The 23,250-nt window shown below is 42.9% G+C and overlaps 1 protein-coding gene across 1 annotated transcript in view; it reads left to right on the forward strand.

Annotated features, from left to right (window-relative positions):
• The first annotated feature begins 2,053 nt into the window (after positions 1 to 2,053).
• adgrd2 (adhesion G protein-coupled receptor D2) overlaps positions 2,054 to 23,250 on the forward strand; it is a 76,035-nt gene continuing 54,838 nt past the window's right edge. The window contains exons 1-7 of the mRNA XM_057832957.1: positions 2,054 to 2,445; positions 2,642 to 2,699; positions 2,804 to 3,043; positions 3,128 to 3,751; positions 16,800 to 16,922; positions 17,676 to 17,770; positions 17,985 to 18,272. Coding sequence (XP_057688940.1) covers positions 2,401 to 2,445; positions 2,642 to 2,699; positions 2,804 to 3,043; positions 3,128 to 3,751; positions 16,800 to 16,922; positions 17,676 to 17,770; positions 17,985 to 18,272 — 1,473 coding nt within the window. The 5' untranslated portion in view covers positions 2,054 to 2,400. The remainder of the gene's footprint in view (positions 2,446 to 2,641; positions 2,700 to 2,803; positions 3,044 to 3,127; positions 3,752 to 16,799; positions 16,923 to 17,675; positions 17,771 to 17,984; positions 18,273 to 23,250) is intronic.

The following is a 23,250-nucleotide window of genomic DNA, read 5'->3' on the forward strand; positions in this document are numbered from 1 at the left end:
AAAAATGTTCAAGAGTGCCTCTGAAACTTCAACGAGGCAAGTCGGGGTCACCAGTGTAGCGGGATGCTTTGCTAAGTCTTCATTGCTCGATTGCTGTGTCCAACTCTCGTGCACTCTCTCTCTGGACTCTCATGAGCCGGAACGCGCGCAGCTCCTTATAATGTCTGTCACGTGACTGTGACGCAGCCGGTAACGCGCTCGGCCAATCAGACACACAATTACGGTGGGTGAATTATGTCCAACAAAAGGGTCACCACACGTTCAACATATTTAATTTTAAAATATTATTAAAACAGTCAATTAAAGCTGACATGATGATGATGATGATGATGATGAAACTTTTTTATTTCGAGCATGCACACACAAAAGAAACAAAAAACATACAATATAATTCCACAAAAATAATTGTACTCGAAAGGGAGTGGGAAGAAGAAAAACTTATTTTGTCCCACCCCTGATCTCATTGTCCAGCATCCTTACTCGTGGGATACTCATGTCCACACAATGAAAAGAAGAAAAAAGGAAAAACAGACAAAAACAACTAAACCAACAGACAACCAACTAATGTTGGCTCATTCCCAAAAATTTCAATATTTACACCAACTGACATAAACAGCAACACACATTGTCAGCAAATGTCATTATATTGTGACCAGACCATATTTTTATACAGCGATTTAAATTTTTGGATATTCTGACACTGCTTGAAATGATTGTCTAAATTGTTCCAGAGTTTTACTCCACATACAGACACACGAAAACGTTTACAAGTGGTTCGAAATCTTGGCAACATAAAATCTCCAGAGCCTCGCAGACTATGGATATTCTCACGAACCTTAAATAGGTTTTGTAAATTTTGGGGCAGTAATTCATTTTTTGCTTTAAATAGCATTCCGCCATATTTGCTGTTTTTAATGTTTAGTAGTAGCGCTGCGCACGCCCAATGTGACGTGTACGAGTGCTGACGTTAACAGCGCGGTCTTGCGCGGCAGGAGCCTTTGATATGCATGACGAGGAAGCCCCCCTCAACCCCCCGCAATTGGATTCTTTCACTTTGGAGGCAGGATTCAGAATTTTTCGTTTTCGCCTTCCATCTTCGCCGGCACCATATGCACGCAAGGCGAGTCCGCAACTCAGTCATTGCGTCTTTGTGTCGCAGAGTCGCCATGTAAACTGCCCCTTAGCTTTAGTATTTGTTGAGCACCGGACACATGAAAATGCAGGGATAGGATGAACATACCTTTCATAATACAGCGGCAACATGGCTACAAAAACACCCGGTCTTTGTGGAGGCACGACCTTGGTTCCACATCTGCCTTCATTAACTTGTTGTCCTCCTGTCGTAATGATGGCAGATGGATGCGATATTTTCAAATTGTCTTTTTTAAGGGATTTTGATGAGTGATGTTACTCCAGCTCCACTGTTGTTTTGGATGGAGAAATTCTAAAACGGAAGTTCCGAGCAGACATAAGGAAGTAAAGCGGTACCTCGGGAACTTATCTATAGATAAATAGGCTGTATCCAAGGATGCCATTAAATTCTATGTTCAGTCATTTTTTTCTAGGGCCCGTTCACCAATCACCATAAGGTGAAATGATTTGTTATGCCAATGTGATTTGGAGTGTTAATGTTAGATCATCAAAGTAACATCTTGTTGCCTATGAACAATGTTAAATTGGCACATGAATGGAAGTGGAGTAATAAAACTCTCTCAAAAACAAGCCTCAAATTTCATTAAGTACTATGATGGGTCGCAATAAACCAGATGTTCTGATTAACTTATAGAGTACTACACAAGTAATAAATAAGAACTATGTGGTAAAAATGTCTGCTCCACTGCTGCTCTTGATGAACTCTCTTTGCCAAATGCTTGACACGACTTGCGTAAGTGGTGTTCTTTTGGGGGGGTCTGCATTTGCATGACAAAGCTAGATCGCTTCAGGGTGCTAGAGAAGGAGGGGTATGATGTCTGGAGGGAGGGAGGAGAAATAAGGGAAAAGAGAAGAGGTAGAATAGATGCCCTGCTCACACAGACGCTGTGATTGCTGATTGTCTGCCAGTCTTGAGACCTCTGCTGGATATGTTGGACGTAGAGGCAGAGGTACTTGATGACGAGTCTGGATGGATTTACCTTCAGCTGTCCTACACATGTGGATTTTGCTTCCAGATTACTTAGGGTGTGACATTCAGCTATCTTTGCTGAAAAACACGGATTCAAGGCTTATTTTTTCTGTAACCTAATTTTTTTTTTTTAAAGCAACCTGTTGCTCTGTGTTCTGCTTCAATAGTTTCAATACACTTTTCAGTGTACTGATACAAAGATATTTTTCCTTCAAGATTTGTGAACCAGGACCTAAGGACAAGGTTTTGTTTTAACTGAACATTAGACTGATATAGAGATGACTGGAGCCTTGCATGCTGGACTAATATTGTTTTCTGTTGTGGTAAATAGGCTTCTCATTCTCTACAATATTATAAATATTTATCTAAGTTTGTTTGCTGTTTCTCTTATAGATTTATTTTTTCAATGTAATCGCAAGTATAGATCTCGAAAGAGTGACAAAAACAGGATTTTAACATCTATTCGTGATTGCTAAACATTAAATAGAAGTGTAACGTCAACTTGACTCTTTTCTGTAGGTTGTGTGCGAGAGTGAGCCAACACATGTTGGGCCTGACAAAGAGGGTGATTCACATGGTAAGTCATTCTTTATCAATCCTTCCATTGAATCTCATAGCTTTTAAATCATTTGATAAATGTTTAGGTGTGTGTGTGTATAAACCAAAAATCTGACTCCCCAGGACATTCCAGATTGGTCCACTTATCATCAAACTGGGCCTTAGTGCTGGTCAATGGCTCATTAGACTTTTCCCGGGCGGAGAGCTCCTGCCGAAGTCAGTTCAGCTCCCTTGCCACCTTAGACCAATTGGAGGTTCGTGAAGGGGCATTGGAGTTACTGCGTCAAACCGGACATCAGTCGCAGGTCTGGATCAACAGCCCCTCCAAACTGGAATCCAAGCCCTTGCCCCTGTCCAAGCAATGTGAGTGAGATCAGCCGCACAGTAAAATAAAAATTTGAAACGAAACCTGTAAAATTTGATAGTTATTCCTTTTCATTTGTTTAGATTTGCAGTTCTCAGCTCTAAACTTTCCTAAAACATCCAGGGAAGGATTTGTTCGCGTCAACAGGCCCTTCCCCGCTCTGTCATCAATCAGTGTGTGTGTTCGCATTCAGTGGGACCCAGAATGGAATGAAGTGTCGACCATCTTCTCCTATGCTGCTCGTGTCTTTACCAATGAATTCCTACTACGGGGTCAGGGTGACACGCAGGGACGAATCCTCCTGGCTCTCATTGTTCATGGGAAACACCTTCCATACAAAGCATATTTCCCTCATGATGGTGGATGGCATCACATCTGTGTCACGTGGAGCAGAAGTCTCTGGGCTATCTATGTAGATGGGGAAAGGAAGGACATGGGTTCAGGGTCAGACACTTCTCGAGATATCTATGCTGATGGGATACTTATTTTGGGTCAGGACCAGGATTCATTTGGAGGGAATTTCACAGAGCCCTTTTTTGGAAATATCACTGATTTAAATGTTTGGAATATTTCCCTGGAAACACGCCACATCCGTGCTTTGAATGGATGTTCTGCAATGAATCAGCCCATGCTTTTTAGGTGGGACCTTGACCATCTGATCAACCACCCAGCTGTCAAGGAGGTCCAGGCTCATTTGTTTTGCCCAGGTATGGCACATTTATAGTATTTGCAGTCGCTAATAGCTATTGGTCTATTAACAGGTTAAACATTCACTGACTGTTCTGACTTCACATCTGTGTCAGCACGGTGGTAGAGTGGTTAGCCTGTCAGCCTCACAATTCTCAAGATCAAGGGTTCACAGGGTTTATGCTCGTCATTAAAAACCATTAAACTAAAAGTTGGAGGCACTAAAAATATTGTAAACTTGATGGTTAAATAAACTTTTTATGCGTAATTTATTAGAGTTGACTGATATTATCGGCCGATATAAGCATTTTAAAATGATATCAGATAATATCTACATTGGTCTTGGGCTAATATTCATGTTGCGTTCAAAGCAAATGTAGAAGCTGTCTGCCTTTGTACAAGGGCTGGTCACAGCTTAGCACTGCAGGGATGTTTATTGACCATTAGATGTCTCCGAAATAAGATGCTTGGGAATTGTTATGTGAGCAGGGTCCTTGTACCTTTCGGTCATTCGTTTTTCCTTCTAATTCTGGAAATCAAAAAACGGAAAACAAACCCAATTCCATTTGTTGTTTTTATGTGGTTAACAAAAAACGAGAAATTGTCTCCCGTTTCCTGATTAAACACTGGAAATTCAATAACGAAAGATGAGCCTTCATCCGTTTTTCTAATATTACCGTATTGGCCCGAATATAGGACGGTCCTGATTATAAGACGATTCCCTCTTTTTCAAGACTCAAGTTTGAAAAAAGACTTTTTGAACACCAAATTAATTTTTATAGAGAAAATAATTACTGTACATCCGAAACAAATCATTATAACAATATCTTTAAGAGAAAAAGCAATATTATTTTGCCTCATTCAAATCTTAATATCTGAACATTTAAATATGTAAACTAAAGTGCAATCACATTCGTAAATGAATGGCTTCGGGTTTTTGAAATGTAAATAAACCAATCTATTGTGATAAATCAACAAAATTGCAATAACTGCATTACCCGTCAAAGTGAAGTCTAACTGTAACTGTAGTCTTGAAACAAATCTGAATAAGGAAAAACATTGCACTAAAACAATGCAAACTGGTTAAACTTGAGAGTAGCTGAGATCGGTCATGACAGAACATCGCTTCAATGTTATCTGCTCCATCTAGCGTCGTGAATGGGTATAATGTCTAGACCGCGAATATAAGACGACCCCCTCTTTTTCAGTGTTATTTCAATGCAAAAAACATTGTCTCATATTCGGGCCAATACGGTAGTTTATTGAACTGGAGTAGAAAAAGAAAATACGCCTAATATTTTTTTTCCACCAAGTTCGCTTTTGCAATGAGCCATGAGCCGGAAGACAATGGATGTTCTTCTCCTTCTCATATAGTATGCGGCAGGGGTTAATTTGTGCCGGATCATGCCGGAACAAGATCCGGCACCTCTTGGTTTTGGCCTCCCTGTGTTCCGGGACTTATTTGGGCAGATCCAGCACCTCTCGTGTATAGAAAATAATAATTTTTTAAAAAATGTATTTAAATAGCCCTGAATGGGGGGTACGAAGGAGGGGAGTCGTTGATGGCTTTCTCCACTTTATTGTGGCAACAATAAGAAAATAATAAACAAAATAACAGCGGACTGCCACTAATTCGACCGCGAACTTTTTCTTCTCGGCCCCCCCCCCCCCCCCCACACACACACTTCCGACTACTCACAGCTCTCCACTCCCAGCATCTCTTAAAGGGACCAAAAAGAAGGAAGACGGTTCAAAACTTGTCAGAAAAGCACAAAGAAAAGAAAGAAAAAAATAAAAGTCCCACAGCATGGAAACTGGGCATTTGCGTGTTGTTTTCAGCACCTTTTCTGCATATGTTCCGGGACCTGTGCCTGTCTTGTCTTTCCTGCACTGTCATATGTACTTTGCGTTCCGGCACCTTATGATTTACAAATTAAGAACTGGTATGCGGCTAAAACCTGGTCTTGTCTACTCGTATATATAAGAAGAAGAAGAATGTCTGCCGGGCCATGGCTGATTTTAAAAGCGAACTTGGTGGAATACAAATATCGGGAGTATTTTGCTTTTCGATTTATGTTCAGTAAACTAATATTGGAAAAAACGATCAAGGCTCGGTTTCTGTTATTAATTACCACTTTTTCAGGAAATCAGGAAATAGGAGACGATTCATTTATATTTTTTTGTTAACGCATGTATAAACAAAAATCGGATTTGGGCTCGTTTTCGTTTTTAGTTTTCCAAAACTAGAAGGAAAAACGAATGGTCGAAAGGTACACGGACCGAACAGACCATTTGCATTTATGGTGCAAATATTTAATGAACAAAAAATGATTGAAAAATAATGAATTATAAACTCATTACATACCTCATTCACTGTACTGAAGCTGCATGCTTTTGTTGTTATTATTAGCCAGAAGCGCTGTGTGAGCCATATATGATATGGCAGTGCCTTATTGGCACTTTGCACTTGCACTTGATCAAAAAAAAAACAAAAAAAAACTGATGTTTGCATTATTTTGATTTCAACAATAAATATAATGGTGTAATATAGGAACTTTTTTCCATAACTTCAGTTGAAATTATTCTTATTTTTCACAGAATGTTTATTGGAAAACCTTGAAGTTGTAACATTTATCATGGTTAAAGTATCCAGCGTGGCACCACAATTCAACTAGCCATAATATTTTAAGTCCACGCCCGCATATTTTGGTATCGATTTGATATCTGTACCGGATTTTTGGAGTTGGACAATATTGGGATTTCGGTTAAAAAGTCATTATCGGACAACTCTACTTACAATTTGTGTGTGTGAAATTATCTGCAGATGGTCATGCGCGTTGAATTAGTTTAAAGTGGCATTGAAATTGGCATTAAAAACCATTAAATTAGATTCGCTGATACCTGTAGAAACCCTGGTTCAGGCCCAGGCCCTGGGCTTTCTGTGTGGAGTTTGTATGTTTTCTCTGTAGTTAAGTGGGTTTCGCCGGGTTCACGGGTTTCCTCCCATACCCCAAAAACATGCACACTTAGTTACGACAGTGTGCGAGAAAGGTTGTTTGTCTCCTCTGCCCTGTGATTGGCTAGCAACCATTCCAGCACCGTCTTAAGGATAAGCGGGAGATGGAGAAGAATGAATAATGATATATAAACAGATATTTTAAATAATGGTTTTCGGTTTTCCGCCTCAGTTTTCTCATATTCGGTTTTGCCCAATAATTTATATTTCGGTGAATCCCTAATACAGTATATTGTATACGTATTTATATTTATAGAGTACAATTTGGTGTTCTGTTGCTAGGCTAGCTTGCTTGTCTGAGTCTGTTTTGTGAGCACTGTTATTCCTGTGTTGTTCGTGAACGTATCACTCTGCAGTCCACCCAAGGGAGCGAGAGTTGTTGTTGGCTCCTCGCGTTAATATGCTGTCGCTGTGTAGTGATTGAAATACATCTTGAGAAAACAACATCAAAAGCTTCACAGTGGTTTTGGACACATAAAAGCTGGGACTCCCCACCCGCCCGCTATCACACCTACACTAACTTATCAAGCAGGAAGGCAGATTTCTGAATTATCTTTTTTTTTTTTTTTTTTAAAGCATTTCTCATTTAGAATCAATTTTCGTGTTGCATACTCATCACTTGGCCAATAGCAAATAGAAAAGTGGTGGCGTTGCATGTGCATAACAGTGGCCAAGACAGCTGGAGCCCTCCAGTGCAGTTGTTTCGTGAGCCTCACGCTCCTGGAAATGGTGCCAATTTGACAGACAAAAAAGTAATGTCCGATGAAAGTTTCGTTTTCTCTTCATACGTTTAACTTGGGGTACCACACAGCTCATTTTAGTGGTTTAATTTTCCATTCGCATATTAAAATAGCCATATTTGCTCGGCACTGAATTAGGAAGGCCCAGCCCCTAAACTAGCTGAGCAGACAACTGAAGCTGACGAGCTCTCTCACCAAACAGCTACAAGTCTTGGAAGGCGAACTCTCCGTGCAATCTGCAACAGACAGACCACCGATGGGCAACGAATTGAAGCCTTTTATTGAGACGTATGTTTGAAGTGTCCAAGATTATTGTACATATGCTCCTCGTCATAGTTGGTTCATGTCAAGCGAGCCAGCCGGTTCCACACTTTAGGGCGCATTCACACTAGCACTGTTTGGGCCGTTTTAAATTGACCAAAGTTCTTTTTCTCAGATAGTCCGCTTCGTTTTGTAAATGTGAACGCGCATTCAAACTCTAGTTCAGACCAAACAAACAAACTCTGGTCCGCTTAAAAATCGTGGATCTCTGATCCTTGTGAATGCAACCAGGGCTGAATGCGCTTTTGCTACTTTATGTGCAACGTTACTGCCTTGAGTGGTGATGCTCCAGGCTGTGACGCAACACGCAGGGCATCCTTGGAAGAGGAAGTATAGCATGCACACTATTTAAAATCAACAATGGCAAAATGACAGACTCTTACCCGGCCAAATGTTGCTGTGCTGCGCTAAGCAGTTGCATTTGATATACAGAATCAGTGTTCTAATTTGGCGGTTGTGCATTGCATGCTGTTCCTGAACGTATTGCGTGAGGGTGACAGTGGCCGAGACAGGCGGAGCCTCTTGGGGCGGCCGTTTTGTGAGTCTCGCTCTCCTGATAATGGCGACAATTTGACACTCCAAAAATTCACGAAAGTGGGAGCAATTGCGGGCCTGTGTGACTTGAACTACCACGCGGTTCCCTTTCATGGTTTAATTTTCCCCTATGCATTTTTATATACTCTAGTTCGCTCGGCATCAAGTCGGAAAGGAGTGACACTGCCTTTATGCTACTTTATGCTAATTTATGCTACTTTATGTTCAGCATCACAGCACCCAGCTGTTATACTCCGCACTGCCTCCCCTCCCAGGATGGAGGTACAGGTAGTCCCTGGTTTATGAATGAGTTCCGTTCTTGCCCTGGCAATGTAACCCAGATGTCCGCGAAAGTCAGAATTAACCCTTAAAAAAAACCTAAAAACACCCTTTAATTTAAAAAAATATATACCCAAAAACATGTACTATACCTCATTGTACTTTCCTCGCCAAGACGTTGGAGCTAAATCCTAGCTTAACAGTGAGCTAAGTTCCGAAATGACGATGTCAGACATCCTTGTGGTTTGCTGACTTTATTCAGCTGCTCATGACATCAACACTTGCAAACTGAAATATAACGAAATTAAATCAGTCTCATCTTCAATAGCAGCAATTCAAATCTGTGTTTACAAATAGCTGCTGATACAGCAATAACAAACGATTAGCATGTATCAGTTAGCGCCCACACACCATCAAAAGCAATCACATAAACTCGCCCCAAGTATTCGACCAAAATTGAAAAACCACAATAAACGGTACAAAAGTGATTTTATACAGCCGTCGCCTCTGAATGCTTCACAAGCAACAAATGTGCGCGCAGGCTGTCACCTCTGCCAGTCGGTTGCTCTGTGTGCGAGTGTGTGGGGTGGGCGGGTGCATCTGTACATGTGCGTGCTTCCTTTTGTACGCTTCCTGCGCCAAAATAAAAGCATGCATCATAAAACAAAAGTCAACATGAAAAAAATAAGAATAATAACCACAAGACTCAGGCCTCGAAAAGTTGAAATCACGGGAATCGGGTCCGCCGTAACCCAGGAACTACCTGTATTTCCTCTTCTTTGTATTTGTCACATCAATGAGTGCTCCTTTCGTCCACATGAGGCTACTCGGAAAGTTTGGTTGGCACAGTGTGAATGTTGAAACTTTTCAACAAGTCATTTGCAATTGTTCTTGTTAGGTAGCTCTCCAATCAGACCCTGGTCCTCTTGGCCTAATGTGTAAGCGCCTTAAAATGTCGCTCAGCGGTTCCACACTTAAGATGTCGGCGGACAGCCAAATGCACTCATTAAAAGAGCCAGAAATGGCTCTCGAGCCATACATTCCAGACTCTTGGTCAACCGAGTCAGGTGTGTAATATTTGGTAGTGGGGAAATACAGTATATACAGTGGGGCAAATAAGTATTTAGTCAACCACCAATTGTGCAAGTTCTCCTACTTGAAAAGATTAGAGAGGCCTGTAATTGTCAACATGGGTAAACATCAACCATGAGATCAGAATGTGGAAAAAAAAACAGAAAATCACATTGTCTGATTTTTAAATAATTTATTTCCAAATTAGAGTGGAAAATAAGTATTTGTTCACCTACAAACAAGCAAGATATCTGGCTGTCAAAGAGGTGTAACTTCTTCTAACGAGGTCTAATGAGGCTCCTCTCGTTACCTGTATTAATGGCACCTGTTATAACTCATCATCAGTATAAAAGACACCTGTCCACAATCTCAGTGAGTCACACTTCACTCCACTATGGCCAAGACCAAAGAGCTGTCGAAGGACACCAGAGACAAAATTGTAGACCTGCACCAGGCTGGGAAGACTGAATCTGCATTAGGTAAAACGCTTGGTGTAAAGAAATCAACTGTGGGAGCAATTATTAGAAAATGGAAGACATACAAGACCACTGATAATCTCCCTCGATCTGGGGCTCCATGCAAGATCTCACCCCGTGGCGTCAAAATGATAACAAGAACGGTGAGCAAAAAATCCCAGAACCACACGGGGGGACCTAGTGAATGACCTACAGAGAGCTGAGACCACAGTAACAAAGGCTAATATCAGTAACACAATGCGCCGCCAGGGACTCAAATCCTGCATTGCCAGACGTGTCCCCTGCTGAAGAAGGTACACGTCCAGACCCGTCTGCGGTTCGCTAGAGAGCATTTGGATGATCCAGAAGAGGACTGGGAGAATGTCTTATGGTCAGATGAAACCAAAATAGAACTTTTTGGTAGGAACACAGGTTCTCGTGTTTGGAGGAGAAAGAATACTGAATTGCATCTGAAGAACACCATACCCACTGTGAAGCACAGGGGTGGAAACATCATGCTTTGGAGCTGTTTTTCTGCAAAGGGACCAGGATGACTGATATGTGTATAGGAAAGAATGAATAGGGCCATGTATTTAGAGATTTTGAGTGAAAATCTCCTTCCATCAGCAAGGGCATTGAAGATGAGACGCGGCTGGGTCTTTCAGCATGACAATGATCCTAAACACACAGCCATGGCAACAAAGGAGTGGCTTCGTAAGAAGCATTTCAAGGTCCTGGAGTGGCCTAGCCAGTCTCCAGATCTCAACCACATAGAAAATCTGCAGGGGGAGTTGAAAGTCCGTGTTTCCCAACGACAGCCCAAAACATCACTGCTCTAGAGGAGATCTGCATGGAGGAATGGGCCAAAATACCAGCAACAGTGTGTGAAAAGCTTGTGAAGAGTTACAGTAAATGTTTGGCCAAGGGTTTGACAAAGGGTACATAACAAAGTATAGAGAAGAAATTTTGGTATTGACCAAATACTTATTTCCCACCATGATTTGCAAATGAATTATTTAAAAATCAAACAATGTGATTTTCTGGGGTTTTTTTCCACATTCTGTCTCTCATGGTTGAGGTTTACTCATGTTGACAATTACAGGCCTCTCTCATATTTTCAAGTGGGAGAACTTGCACAATTAGTGGTTGACTAAATACTTATTTGCGCCACTGTATTTTATTTATACATATATTTATTATGAATGTATTTATTTAAATATTGTTATTTCTGGTGTAATCAATTTTCATACGTTATGCACTTACACTTCATTCATTCTGTCATCCTACAGACATAGAAGCCGAGTAGTGCGTGAAGTGTATTTTTTAGTGTTTGGTGGTTTTGTCCCAATGGAGTTACAGCTAATTACTTTAGAAAAAAATAAAATAAAAAATATGTATGTATTACATTTGGAAAGTAACTAGCCCAACATTGAGCAAAATATTGAACTATTCTGAAGTGTCTTTCTATGACCCCCTGATCAAATTAAAAAGCATCTTGAACATCTATGGAAGGAGCTAAAATATGCTGTCTAAATAAAAAAAAGCACTTTTCAAACTGAAGCAGTTTTCTCATAAAGACTGGAAAAAATATCTGCTGAGAGGTGTACAAGTCTCATTACAGGTCACAAAAATTGTTTGGATTTCAAAAATATCGAATTAAATTTGAATAGTATTTCTCGTCGAGGCCTGTTTCATAAGGTTTTTTTCTTTTTCTTTTTTTTTTTTAACGGGGATGTTTGAACAATTCAAATTCAATCACTGATTTTTGTTCATTGCTTTTTTTTTAATGATTAAAATGTAACTACCTTTTCATCAATATTGTTACGTAATGTTAAAACAATAAAAACTTTCCACAGTTTAATTTATCCTTGTGAGACATTCTCACAGAGTTTAAAATAAGCACACAGCAACGGGGCTAACAACCAACCCTGGATCTGAACCCACTTTTCACAGATGGGCAGCTGAGTGCACTGACCACGAGGCTGAACTGACATTCTGCCAACACAGCAACAAGTACCCTTTTTCTCCGCCACCCGCTGAGGCTGTAAAATGTTACAAACCTCTCTTGACAAAGTACAGATAACCGTGTATCGATAGGGAGTAAAAAAATTTTTTTTAAATAATAATAATATAAGACTCAACATTTTTGAAATATTTAAATTGAATTATAAGAAAGTAACAAGAGCGAAGAAAGATGGAACGGCAAAACACACATAGGTAGCCAGATTGCTACTTTCAACAACTCAGGGCAGGACAGAAATGCAATGAGTAGGTTCATAAATGTTGGGCTACTTTTGATTAAATTCAGCTGTTTTGGAAAGAATTATTTTATTAGTTTTAACGTTTAAACATGTATGTCAACACCTTAAAGCAGAGTCATCTAGAAGGAGAGTTGCGACACTGTGATCCCACTGTGGGTGCTCACGTGGTTCACGTAGACCTGAATAGTTCCAAGCACAAGTAGCTCTGTAATGGTTTTCGATGGAGCTGAAATTTTGGCATTTATGTTAAAAAAAATGATAAAATCATGTATATAAGTACTTCTTTGATTATCTCTTTGGGGACCACCCTCGCCGAAGCGCAGTGCTTAATTTGTAAATCATAAGGTGCCGGAACGCAAAGTTCATATGATAGCGCAGGGATGACGGGACGGGCACAGGTCCCGGAAGATACACAGAAAATGGTGCTGAAAACAACACGCAAATGCCCACTTGCCATGCTGTGGGATTTACAAGACTCAATTTCAGATAATATCCATGGTATAAATGTTATGAGAACAATTTACAATTATTTAGGTTATACTCTGCACAGCACGGGCAATTGCCCACATAACCACAGGTGGGACTTACAGTACACAGTCAGCAATTAGTTTCTCAACAGGTCTAACTTGTAAAATATAAAAAAAATAAATTAAAAAATTAAAAAAACAGGGATTACAATAAATAACACGAACCTATTCTTCTGTGATTTTCATCCCCTCTCTGGCCCCCAAATTCCCACTGCCTTACGAATTGTGCATCCCAAACGCAAATCTCCCATAAGGGTACTGGCTTGTTCCTCCGGCTGTTGATGGTCCACCTGGCTGACTGCTGGCGCTATAGCTGGCCCCCACTCCTGGTGGGGAACCAGACCAGCTGCTGCCATGGTAGCAGTCTCCTGCCCCGGCTTGACTAACTGACCGTGAACCTGGCTAGCTGCTGCAGCGCTAGCCTCCCGCTGCACCCGGCCCTGCCCGTTACCATGATCACTGCAGCTGCCCTCATCGGCAGTTGTTGCTTTTCTGACTCATTTTGAACAATCTTCCTTCTTTTTGAAAAAAAGACAGTAAATGCAACTCTTTTTGGCATGTTGAAATACCGTTTGATCCTGGCTGCTTGCTCCTCAGATGCCGCAAATGTCCAAATTTATTCATTTATTTTATGTCAGGGGCTTTATTTGTTGGTCCAGCTTTTCAGTGCATCAACAAATCTTTGACTCTTTCAAATGACATTATATTTATGTAAACAACATGCAATTCTTTGGATTTATTCTGTAAATGAATTTATGCATATTTTATTTTATACATGTTTTAAAAATGTTTTTATATTATTACTATTTTCTATACAAGAGAGGTGTCGGATCTGCCCAAATAAATCCCGGAACACAGGGAGGCCAAAATCAAGAGGTGATGGATCTTGTTCTGGCAGGATCTGGCACAAATTAACCCCTGCTGAAGCGATGTTTGGAACTATTCGAGGCTCCATTACCCGGAAGTATCCAGATGTAAAATCGTACAATGGATCCCTATTGAAGTGTGACAATTGTCTCTCTTAAACTTGGTGTGTTTTGAATCCTTTCCACATGATAGGTGGATTTCACTCTTGCTTTTGACACCAATCTCAATAGAAATACTTTGCCTAGAATGCACTTTGAAATCAGCTTGGGAAATTTTGGGCCTTTTCTCAATACTCAAGAACACAAATATGTGTTGGCAGACCAGGCTGGTGGTGGTTATACAAAAGAGGGAGCGGAGGGTGTGTTACAATTATAGGGGTATGACATTCCTCAGCCTCCCTGGGAAGGTCTACTCAGGGGTACTGGAGAGGAGGGTCGTTGAGAAGTCTAATCTCGGATTCAGAAGGAGCAGTTTTTGCCCTGGCCGCGGAACAGCGGTTCAGCACTATACCCTCAGCAGGGTTCTCAGGAGGATCATGGGAGTTCGCCCTACCAGTATATGCATGTGTTTTGTTGACTTCAACCGTGTCCCCTGGGGAGTTCTGTGGAGTGTGAGGTCTCGGAATCCCTATGACCCTGTATGACCGGTGTCAGAGTTTGGTCCGTGTAGCCGGTACTAAGTCAGATCCGCTTCCAGTGAGGGTTGGACTACGCCAAAGCTGCCCTATGTCATCAGTTCTGTTCATAAAGTAGTCATAAATAATAATAGTTATGTGTCTGAAAATCACATACAAACTTTCCAATGAATGGAAGGAAACAGTAAGTGAACCCTTTTATTTGATAACTGGGTAATCCTGGTTTGGCAGTAAAATATCACTGCCAATCAGATACAACAAATCAGGTTAAGTTGCTATGGCATGACCTCAAGAAGAGGTGTGGGGGGTCATTCCCACCACCATGCTTGACTGTAGGCATGACACACTTATCTTTGTACTCCTCACCTGGTCGCCGCCACACATGCTTGAGACATTCGGAACCAAACAAATGAATCTTCGTCTCATCAGACCATAGGACATGGTTCCAGTAATCCATGTGCTTTGTTGACAAGTCTTCAGCAAACTGTTTGCGGGCTTTCTTGTGAACCGTCTTCAAAAGAGGCTTCCTCCTGGGGTGACAGCCAAGCACACCAATTTGATGTAGAGTTCGGCGTATGGTCTGAGCACTAACAGGCTGACCCCCCACCTCTTCAATCTCTGCAGCAATGCTGACAGCACTCCTGTAACAAGTCACATGACATTTTGGAGGGAAAATGCCAAGCAGTACTCAATTTGGACATTTAGGAATGTACGTAGTTCCCATGCGGTGTACTCACTTTTGTTGCCAGGGGTTTCGATATTAAAGGCTTAATTTTGAGTTATTTTGAGGGGGAAATAAATTAATTCTATTATATAAGCTGCACAGACTACTTTTCATTGTGTCAAAGTATCATTTTGTCAGTGTTGTCCCATGAAAAGATATACCGTATTGGCCCGAATATAAGACGGTGTTTTTTCCATTGAAATAAGACTGAAAAAGTGGGGGTCGTCTTATATTCGCGGTCTAGACGTTATATCCATTCACGACGCTAGATGGCGCCAGACATCATTGAAGTGATGTTCTATCATGACAGATCTCATCTACTCTCAAGATTAACCAGTTTGCATTATTTTATTGCAATGTTTTTCCTTATTCAGATTTGTTTCAAGACTACAGTTACAGTTAGACTTCACTTTGATGGTTAATGCAGTTATTGCAATTTTGTTGTTTTATCACAATAGCATTGGTTTATTTAAATTTCAAAAACCAGAAGCCATTCATTTACGAATGTGATTGCACTTTAGTTTACATATCTAAATGTTCAGATATTAAGATTTGAATGAGGCAAAAAAGAAAAAACATGCTTTTTCTCTCTCAAATATATATAGTTATAATCATTTGTTTCAGATGTACTGCAATTATTTTCTGTAAAAAAATTAATTTGGTGTTCAAAAAGTCTTTTTTCAAACTTGAGTCTTAAAAAAGAGGGGGTCTTCTTATAATCAGGGCTGTCTTATATTCGGGCCTATACGGTACTTAAATACCTGCAGAAATGCGAGGGGTGTACTCACTTTTGTGATACACTGTATTTGAAGTGGCACAATATGCATAATAGGGCGTTTGGTTTTCAATATATTGCTTAAATATGTTGCTGAGAATTTTTCTGAGAAATTATTATCCATTTATTTTCTCAATCAGTTTTGCTCACAGACACCGTCTTCTTACAATGAGACATCACTGGTCAAAGTCACACGCATACATGATTCCCGTTTGAAGCTAGCCGCGACCATAGACAATGGATACTAGAAACCTCTTTGATTTGGGTTTGCTTGATACAACTATAACTATCATAATCTTATGATTAAAAAAAACTAATTTCACACAGTTGTCAGAAACATCAAACATGTACGCCTAGCAATATGGATATAGTTAGCAAGATATAATTCCTTAAAATTTTTGCAGGGAATACAAGTAATTAGTTTAACATCATTTAAAAAGGCTTTTTAATGGGGAATTTTCCCAATTGTATCTTGATAGCTGTGCACGTCTGATTTGCAACCACAGGAAAGATTTGTTTGAGGTTGTTGTTGCCATAAGAGGCGAGACCAGTTTGTAAATCAAAGAAGAATGTGTTTGCAAAGGATTTTTATTTATTAACTCTTGCAAGGTACTTTGTTGTTGCACGTTCTCATTGGGGTCTGAGCACCCATACTTCTCAATAGGACAAGCACTGCTTACAAGTAGGTAATTTGTTTTCAAGCTGTTTCATAATTGAAATACAAAATGTTAGGGTTTTTGTTGTTGTTGTTTTTTTTTTTTTTTTTTATGTTTGTCCTGTTCTTCTGCGGTGAGATGTATTGTTTTCTACTGAACAATGATGCTGCTAATGACTGATTGCTCTCATTGGCATTATGCCACGCAGAAAAACACCAGCAGATGGAGCTGCAAAGCTGCAGAACAATGCAGATCCAGTCAGATCGGCCGACATTCACGACTCTACTAGACTGCTCTGAGCCACTGGCATTTATCTGCATGAGTAGCAGAGGTATGTTCTGTTTTAAAGTATAATTCAATAATTCAATTCCAGTGGTGAATGTGGTATCCACGAATGTGTCAACCATAAACTAACAATTTGTCAATAGCCAGTGCCAAGTGTTCATTAGTTTGCAATCTAAAGCCAAATCTAGTAAAGGGTTCATTTTTCAAATTCCATTTTCTATATGGAACTATTCTAAAACTTTTAACTCAGTGCTGTCCAGAGATATCATAATAGGAGACAATGGTATTATATTTTTGATAGTGGTGGAGGTGCTGCTAATGCTGCTGCTGTTGTTTTTCACTAAACAACAAAAGAGACAGACATTGTATTGACATTGAAGTTCTAAAGGTAGCTGATATGTTGAGGATCCAGAATCAGCACCAACACCAGGGGGGCATATTTCTTTCTATTTAATGTTTGATTATTTTTACATTAATTTTCTATCAACAACTAATTCAGCAATTAGGCGAATGCGGCAAGATATGCGCCCATTATTCATACACACCGCATAGGGAGTGTCCTTGCATGTTCTCAGAGTGAAGCCCATCAATTACACATTAAAGCAAAACTATGTTTTGAAAATCTCTTGTTCCAATATGGGAAGCTTGTAAGATTTTTTTTTACTGGATACATCCAAGATGCCATGTCATTTTTAACTCCATTTGATGTAATTAATAAAATGCGTAAATAAAATGCATCGTTTTACACCACAGAATTCTGCGCTGACGCTATGTTATTGTTTGTTTGTTTTTTACCTAGAACGTTACCTGAAAATGAAACAGATAAGTGATTTCCAAAGGTCTCAGCCAACGGCCTTTATGAATCATCTGTTGAAGCACTCCAATAACAGCCAGGTAGACAATTTTAAGTTTTCCTTTCATGAGTTGACATTTATTTCTTGCTCCAAAAAGTTACACTCTAGGTTGTTGAAATAAGATGAACTTTGGTTACCGTGATTCAGTCAGCATGCTGAGTTGGTGAGGGTTTAGCAATATCAGAGCCCTAGCTTTGATGTGCTCATATTGAAATGGACTAGGGGAAAAACAGAAGGCCTGTCTCTCCTCTCAGGCCGTAGTGGGGCTGCAGTCATCCGGTCTGAGCAGCCTGGCTGAAGCATCCGCACTGCTGGACGCGTCTGTCCAGGCTCTACGGGACACAAGGCAGGAAGGACTGCAGCCAACAGACATGGTTTCCCTCATCCAGTTGCTGTCTTTGGCTGCTGATGTTCCCCCACAGCATTCAGATTCCACCGACCACACCAAGGAAAGTGTCCAGGAGCTAAGCCAGTACTTCATCAGTGTGGCAGACAGCGTCATCAGCCAAGACAATACCTTCAAGTGGCAGGCCATCAAAGAGGTAGCATATGCTGCTTTGCACCTTCTTATCTCCTATTTGCCTTGCTGTACTTTTGGCTTTGTACCACTTAATGTGGTAATTCATCTCAGGCTGATGTAAAGTAAAAACACAGCCTTACAATTGTAGAATGAATAAATAAAACATATTTTTTATGAGCTATGACCAACTTGATATCATTATGTTTCAAGGATTAAAGGACCGATGTTGTCATACCAAAAAATATTTTCACATTATATGGCACAAAATACCGGATCTGTGGTCTCAGGTTAGCTTCGTTAGTCCCAAGATTTGAAAAAAAAATTACCATTGCAATTGATTTTTAATCGTTATTTCTGCACTACCTAGTCATCTGCACACGGCTATAGACGCAAATATTATTCATGTACTTTGAAATGTTTTAATTTTCAACATTATGCTCACGAAAGGTTTTTGAAAATGCTGTCAGAAATGTTTAAATATGCCAAAATTGTTTTTTTTTGTGAGTTGCAGGGTGGACTAGTGAATAATGGGTCTGCCTTGGTTGGAATCATGGCCCGTGTCCTCCTGTGTGGTGTTTTCCATTTTCTTGTGCTTTCATGTTATCTAAATTCAAACCATTTTTAGGCCAATTGGACACTGTAAAATACACATAGGTGTATAAGCGATTGTTTTTCCATGTGTCTTACAAAGGCGTAGGTTTATATTGGGACGGTAGGGACATTACACTACCAACTTTTCAGGATGGTCAAGTTGTCCCCACCAACTTTTAAGTAACCTGATTTGCATTATATTATGAGTTCAGTTATATAGGTGATTTAGATTGTCTTCCCAAATGTTGTAAGGATAGAATAGACCCTACCATTATTAAGTGAACTAATTTCTATATATTCAGAATTACATTAACCTCTTTTGACTTGCTGAATGTGCCGGTCCATTTCTTCGCCCTTTAAAAGCACATTTGATTGGCTGATGACTTGAGCCCCCAACACACACACACGCACCTGCACACCCACGCAGCCCCGACAGATTCATGTCAACAACATGCCGCCTCCTCCGCCCGTTCGAAGAGGAGGGATTTTAGAAGTTTTATTCGGCCAGCAGCGGCAACTGTAAGTAATGTAAAAACATGTCAATGTTGTGGAGGTGGGAAACACACCACTAGCTTATCTAGAGAATGTCCAACCTGCATCAGAGTTAGCATAACCAGAGGCGTAGCAAGGGTCCCCAGGTAACAAGCAACATGGTGCCCTTCGAGCGTGTACAAGTAAGGGGGACAGTTGGACTTGGAGCAATAGCATATTTGTTAGGAATGTGCGACGAGAAGGGATCCAAATGCAGACACACGGGGATTGTGGCGAGTAGTATTTTATTGGTGATCACAAGAAGGTGGCTGATGTAGAATGCTCGGCTCGGGGTTGTTGATCTGGCGTAGTACGAGGAGGCTCGGAAGGGAGGCAGGCGTGGAATCCGACGAGGGCGCGCAGAGAGCAGGACCTGGGACGAAAGCAATGTAGTCGTAAGCCGGTGATCAAAGATATCATAAAGAGAGCGAGATACAACTGATGTGTGAAGCAGACAAGTTGATCGGGCGATGAGGTGGAGCGTCTGCTGGGCTTTTAAAGCTGGCTGATGTTCATTGCTCTCAGCTGTGGCCGCTCCACTCGTCTGACCTGCAATCAGCTAAAAACATGCACACCTGCCCAAGGAGTGACAGGCCTCAGGAGGAAGGGGAAGAGGACCTAACAGAACCCCCCCCCTACGGGCGACACCAGGCGCCCGACGGAGACGCCCAGGATGGGCGCGGTGGAAGTCCCGGATGAGCGCCCGCGACAGCACCCACCGGGCAGGGATCCAGGAGCGCTCCTCAGGACCATAACCCTCCCAGTCCACAAGGTACTGCAGCCCCCTGCCACGGCGGCGGACGTCCAAAAGGCGCCGCACCTGGAACGCAGGACCCCCAGCGACCGACAAGGGCGGAGGAGGGGGCGGAACGGGGGGGACAAGGGACTCGAGGAAACCGGCTTGACTTGGGAGACGTGGAAGGTAGGGTGGACCCGGAAATGGGCAGGGAGCTTGAGGCGCACGGCGCTATGATTCACCACCTTGGTGATTTCAAAGGGACCAACGAACCGAGGGGAAAGCTTGACTGACTCAGTCTTGAGCGGCAGGGTCCTCGAAGAGAGCCACACCTTTTGCCCAACGGTGTAGTTGGGCGCCGGCCTGCGGCGGCGGTCCACCTAAGCACAGGTCTTCTCGGAAGCACGGAGGAGCGCGGAGCGCGCCTTCTCCCAGACCCTGGAGCAACGATTGATGTGGGCTTGGACAGATGGGACGGCAATGTCACGTTCCTGTGAAGGGAACAACGGAGGCTGGTAACCCAAGGAGCACAGGTAGGGAGACATACCTGATGAGGCATTCGGCAGGGTATTGTGTGCGTATTCGATCCAGGGCACCTGATCACTCCAGGTGTTTGGGTGGGCTTGGGTGGTGCAACGGATGGCTGCTTCGAGCTGTTGGTTCGTCCGCTCGCACTGGCCGTTTGTCTGCGGGTGGTAACCGGAGGAGAGGCTTACACCAACGCCCAGGGCCGCACAGAAGGCCTTTCAGACCTGTGAGGTGAACTGGGGTCCCCGGTCAGAGACGATATCCGCCGGGATGCCATGTAAACGGAATACATGTGTGGTGAGCAGGGTCGTGGTTTCTGTGGCTGTTGGTAACTTGCGTAGGGGGATGAAATGGGCGGCCTTGGAGAACCTATCCACAACGAGTATAACTGTGTTTCCCTTGGAAGGAGGCAGACCAGTGACGAAGTCCAGGGCAATATGGGACCAAGGGCGGCTCGGGATGGGTAACGGACGGAGGAGACCAGAGCTGGGCTTGGTGGTAGTTTTGCTGCGAGCACATACAGTACATGCCAGAACATAAGACCTGGTGTCCTCTGGCATTGTAGGCCACCAGAACCGCTGGCGCAGCACAGCCAGTGTCCGTCGGATGCCGGGGTGGCAGAACAACCGGGAAGAGTGAGCCCACTCCAGCACCTGGGAACGGAGATCCTGGGGTACAAACAGGTCAGGTTGTGGGCCCGCTCGAGGGTCTGGGTGTTCACCGTGGGAGTCCTTCACCTTCCGCTCAATCTCCCACTCCATTGAGGCCATGAAGCAAGTTTGAGGAAGAATGGGGGCTGGCTCCTCCTTGGTTTCGCCGGTCTGGAATTGGCGCGACAGGGCGTCGGACTTGGTGTTTTTGCTACCTGGAATGTAGGACAGGGTGAAATCAAAGCGACTGAAAAACATGGCCCACCTGGCTTGTCGTGGGTTCAACCTCCGGGCGGACTTGAGGTACTCCAGGTTTTTATGATCTGTAAGTACGATGATGGGTTGGGGTGTCCCTTCCAGGAGATGGCGCCATTCCTCCAAGGCCAGTTTTACCGCTAGGAGTTCCCTGTCCCCGATGCCATAATTGCGTTCAGCAGGAGAGAGCCTGCGAGAAAAAAAAGCACAAGGGTGGATCTTGCCGTCTGCAGGCCGGCGTTGGGACAACACAGCGCCAACGCCAATCTCAGAGGCGTCAACCTCTACGATGAACTGAAGGGAGGGGCTGGGATGGACCAGCACCAGGGCAGTGGTGAACCGGCTTTTGAGGTCGCAAAAGGCAGAGTCTGCAGCGTCGGACCAGAGATACGGTTTGGCAGTGGAAGTGAGGGCAGTGGGCGGAGCCGCTATCCGGCTGTAATTGCGGATGAAGCGGCGGTAAAAATTGGCAAACCCGAGAAATCGCTGTAGCTGCTTCCGGTCAGAGGGGCGAGGCCAGTTCAGGACCGCAGTGACTTTTGCTGGGTACATAGGTAACACCCCCTGCCCTATGATGTAGCCAAGAAACGCAGTCTCCAGAACGTGGAACTCGCACTTTTCCACCTTGACGTACAGTCGGTTCTCTAGAAGCCGCTGGAGCACTTGACGGACGTGGTTCTCATGTTCTTTTGGTGTGCGGGAGAACACAAGGATGTCATCCAAGTACACCACAACAAATCTGTTAATCATGTCTCCTAGGACATCGTTTATCAGGTTTTGAAAAACCGCTGGAGCGTTTGTGAGTCCAAACGGCATAACCAAGTACTCGAAGTGGCCCAGAGGTGTGTTAAAGGCGGTCTTCCACTCGTCACCCTCCCTAATACGGACAAGGTGGTAGGCGCTGCGTAGGTCGAGTTTCGTGAATATAGTAGCACCTTGTAGGGGGGTGAAGGCAGAATCAAGAAGCGGAAGAGGGTACTTGTTTTTGACAGTTATGTCATTCAGGCCTCGATAATCTATACAGGGTCTTAGGCCGCCATCTTTCTTACCCATGAAAAAGAATCCCGCACCTACAGGGGAAGATGATGGGCGAATGGCACCGGTTGCTAAGGACTCGGTAATGTATTTTTTCATTGCCTCCCTTTCTGGTAGAGAGATGTTAAAAAGACGACCTTTGGGAAGAGCCGCACCAGGAAGGAGGTTGATAGCACAATCATAAGGACGGTGCGGAGGGAGCGATACTGCACGGTCCTCATCAAAAACCTGCCCCAGGTCGTGGTAGCATTTTGGCACGGAGGACAGGTCAAGTTTTCCCACGCTCTGGACAGGACGAGCAGGCACCAAAGCGGATTGGAGACAGTTAGAGAGGCAGAAATCGCTCCACGCGGTTAGCTTGGGGTGTGTCCAGTCTATGGAAGGGTTGTGAGTCTTTAGCCAAGGTAACCCAAGGACCAAGGGTGTGCGAGGACATACAAAGACAAGGAAGGGGGTCACCTCTTTGTGGTTGCCGGACAGGAGTAGGTTGATGGGCTCTGTTTGCTGGTCGACATGGAAGAGAAGTTTGCCATCTAGTGCAGTGGTTTTTAAGGGCACAGGGAGTGGGCGTGTCTCCAGGCCGAGTTGGGTTACCAGTTCATGGTCAATAAAATTTTCATCTGACCCACAATCCACAAGGGCAGTGACGGTGCGCGATTGGCCCTTCCAGGAGA

The sequence above is a fragment of the Corythoichthys intestinalis genome, chromosome 3, assembly GCF_030265065.1.
Source record: "Corythoichthys intestinalis isolate RoL2023-P3 chromosome 3, ASM3026506v1, whole genome shotgun sequence".
In the NCBI taxonomy this organism is placed as follows: domain Eukaryota; kingdom Metazoa; phylum Chordata; class Actinopteri; order Syngnathiformes; family Syngnathidae; genus Corythoichthys; species Corythoichthys intestinalis.